Below are 3,626 nucleotides of genomic sequence, written 5' to 3'. Positions count from 1 at the left end.
CTTTCTCCACTGTTCCGCCATAATTCACAAACGGAGGACCATCATTCACAGTGATTTCATAATTCAATCTACAACATCTAACAGACTCAAACTCATCCTAGAATCTCTACACATCCACAAGATGAAAACCCGAAGTGAATAACAACACAGCCATCCAGTTGTTTACGGTATTAATCAATCGTCATGACGACCATTCCACACGTTTGATATGTTTCACTTTTACAGTTCCCTCTCCCCTCCCACTGTTTCTGCCATATTATTTTTAAATTACCAATTTATTGTTACCCCTTTTCTTAAAATTTGCTAGGTTTCTTGCTGTATCTAATTATGTATTATCTTCAGTATTTTCTAATACTGATGATGGAGATTTACTAGTCTTCGAAACTTTTACAATAAAGATGTTCATCATAGCACTGGTTCTTACTTTCATTATATATGTATATATATATATATATATATATATATATATATATATATATATATATATATATATATATATATATGTACAGATACACAGAAAAATATCATTAGAAAAGCAAGCTAAAAATTCTGACACAAGCAACGATACTTTTTGAAATATAGATGTAAACAGTACGAAGCTGTTGGTATCTCAGACTTTCCAACGACTTTTGGGTATGTGTGGCTTATCTAAATATTGCAAGGCATATTCCATCCCCTTACCGATATAAAATCACCATCGCACAGTTAATCCAAATAAATTATTATAAATAATAATCTGTGTAGTTTCTGACATAAGAACGTTAGTCGAAAACTAAAGTGTTGGCTGCAATATACTCATGGTTGGTTCGGTATTACTGGTGATGAATGTGATTACGGTGATGATGGTCATGATGATGATGACGATGGCGACGGTGATAATGACGATATCATCATTATCATAATGAGACAATTTCGCAAAAAAAACAACCTTTCCATAACATAACATATCATCATTATCATAATGAGACAATTTCGCAAAAAAACAACCTTTCCATAACATAACATAAGGTCCTGATCGTTATTGAATGTGATCACGGTGATGATGGTCATGATGATGATGATGACGATGGCGACGATGATAATGACGATATCATCATTATCATAATGAGACAATTTCACACAAAAAAAACCTTTCCATAACATAAGGTCCTGATCGTTATTGAATGTTTCGACACTCCTAATAGTATTCTCTGTGTAGATGTACACATACACTCACATGCACATATATGTGTGTGTTCGTGTTTGTGTGTATTCATATTTGTGTTTGTATACGTGTTTCTCCAGCGTGTGTATTTAAAATAATAATGGCAAGAAATAAAAATGAATAATAATAATAACTTCGTGAATGTGAAATGAAGCAACAATCTCGGGTGCGATATGCATCCTCCTCCAATCTGTTTATTTCTCTACATATCATACTACATTACAATATATTCTGTGAAATTGTCAGGAGCCTCTCATGTAAGGCGCAACGAACCGATATACCGGCAGGTGTCGTGGGTGCGGCACCGCGACATCCACGTGCTCACCGTCGGACGCTTCACCTTCACCAACGACGAACGGTTCGAGGCGCACCACGAGGATGGGAGCAACGAATGGCTTCTCAAGCTGAGGTTGGTGCTGCCCTCCGGCGACGCTCGGCTACCGAGAGCTGTTGCGTTCATGAAGGCACCAAATTTAAACTCACAAGATGTATAGTCCTATGAAAAAAAGAACATAATTATGGCTGCCTTATGATTAATGTAAAAAGAGACTTGCCTATTCTGTCGTTGTAGCTACGCCCCCCCCCCCCACACACGTCTCGAGGGACGTAGATCTCGCATTCCTAACCTATATTTTTCACAATTTTCTTAAACAGATTTCCAACCACCAACGACTCCGGGACATACGAGTGCCAGATCAACACCAAGCCAACGAGAACTCAATTGATCTCCCTCGATGTCGTAGGTAAGAGCATAGCGTATTGGGGCGAGGCTTGGGGAGGAGGCGAAGGGAAATGGTTGGGGAGGGATTGGGGAAGGTTACCGGGGGTCCTTTAACAGTATAAATGAAAGACAGAGAGTAGAATCTAGAGAAGAAAATACTGCTGTCGTTGGAAGATCTAAATACCGTGTCACCGTATTTGTGTTCAAATTTCAGCGTTTTCTTTGTATGCTTCCATTCATTACATGTATAATGCAGAATGCTTTTGCGCTTCTAAGGTTCGTGTTCCTTCCTTTTAGCCTGTGCTTTTATTTTTTCGAAGCGTACAAAGCATTCCCAAAGAGGTGAATTATTTAATACATTTACTTTCTTATCTTTCCTCTTCCCTCTTCCCCCTCCTCATCTAATATTGCTTCTGCAGCTTTAGACCTTTTCGTCTCTCTCCTCTTTGTCTATTACAATTACTATCATCAGCGTCATTATTATTAAGATTAGCAACTTAACGTATGATCAAAATTTGCTTTAGTACTACACATAAGGGTTTCAAGGTGCCTTTATGTACTATATTAGAGAGGCATAAATATGTTTCAGTGTTTATTTAGTGCTTGTTATGCTTGGTATATCAAACTTCGTTGTTAATTCACATTTCATCACTGATGTTCCCAGGGCGATGTCTGGGAGGAAAGTTTGCATTCTTTTATTCCTGTGAAATATCCTGCAACGGGTCTTGTCTACATTTCGGGTTAGTTTATTTAGCAACACCCACTTTCCGTTACCATTTAATAAATCAATTGCTATAATCATTAATTCTTGTATAGAGCTGCTTGAAGAGAATATACACGTATCATATATATTATGATAAGTATTAGAAAAAAGAACAGGGCCCAAAATTAAACCCTGGGGAACAGTAGGACTATTGAGAGTTTGAGAATATATGGGTTTGTCATAACAGACAAAATGCCTCCTATTTTATGGAACAAACAAATCTTATAATTCACCTCGAATACCATAATGTTCAAGTTACATAGTAAAACACGGGTGATTTATTATATCAAAAGCTTTTGACATGCCAAGAAATATGCCCCGTGTGAATTTATTATCATCAAACACATTTGAAATATCATTAGAGAAGTCAGTGATGGCCGATTCAGTAGATCTGTTTCTCATGAAACAGATCTACTGAGATTTTCAGTTTAAAAATTCAGTGAGACGGTTACACATCTTTTCAAAAAAATTGCTAAATCTATCAAGTACTGACTGTCATGGGAATATTATCGTATCATAGACTCATTTTTTTTTTAACAATGGTATTTATCTCCGAGTCGGTAGAAGGGTATAGACATAGAGTGATTTTAATTTTACTGTTTTTGTTTTTAAAGGGATGATAATCTTTCGAAACAAGGCATGAAAACAGAAAATCATCATCGGCGATGTTTGGGTGGCCAAATCCCAGCAGACCTTCATGATATTCACAGTACACCAAACAACAAAAGCGTTATCGCCTTTCCAGACCTGCTGGCTTGGAGATATCTTGCCCTGAAAGGTGGCCCACGTTCAAACATCTTAGACATAGTCAGGAAAGAGGGAAGAGGATGGGGTGATCTGGATTCGCTTGGCAAAGCAAGGAATAAGTGTTCTACTATGTTTCTGCTATCAAGGCTTGCGTCCGCACCCGCCCCCTTCCTCTCTCTCTCTCTCTCTGT

At 37.6% G+C, this 3,626-nt stretch overlaps 1 protein-coding gene across 1 annotated transcript in view; it reads left to right on the top strand.

The window, feature by feature from the left end:
• Positions 1–2,670, top strand: part of LOC138864651 (uncharacterized) — an 8,987-nt gene extending 6,317 nt beyond the window's left edge. Inside the window, exons 2-4 of the mRNA XM_070132498.1 lie at positions 1,492–1,613; positions 1,859–1,943; positions 2,590–2,670. Coding sequence (XP_069988599.1) covers positions 1,492–1,613; positions 1,859–1,943; positions 2,590–2,670 — 288 coding nt within the window. The remainder of the gene's footprint in view (positions 1–1,491; positions 1,614–1,858; positions 1,944–2,589) is intronic.
• Positions 2,671–3,626: the final 956 nt, after the last annotated feature.

This window comes from Penaeus vannamei, chromosome 17 (assembly GCF_042767895.1).
Source record: "Penaeus vannamei isolate JL-2024 chromosome 17, ASM4276789v1, whole genome shotgun sequence".
Lineage (NCBI taxonomy): Eukaryota > Metazoa > Arthropoda > Malacostraca > Decapoda > Penaeidae > Penaeus > Penaeus vannamei.
Note: the sequence above shows the minus strand (reverse complement) of the source record. Positions and strands in the feature narration are given on the sequence as shown.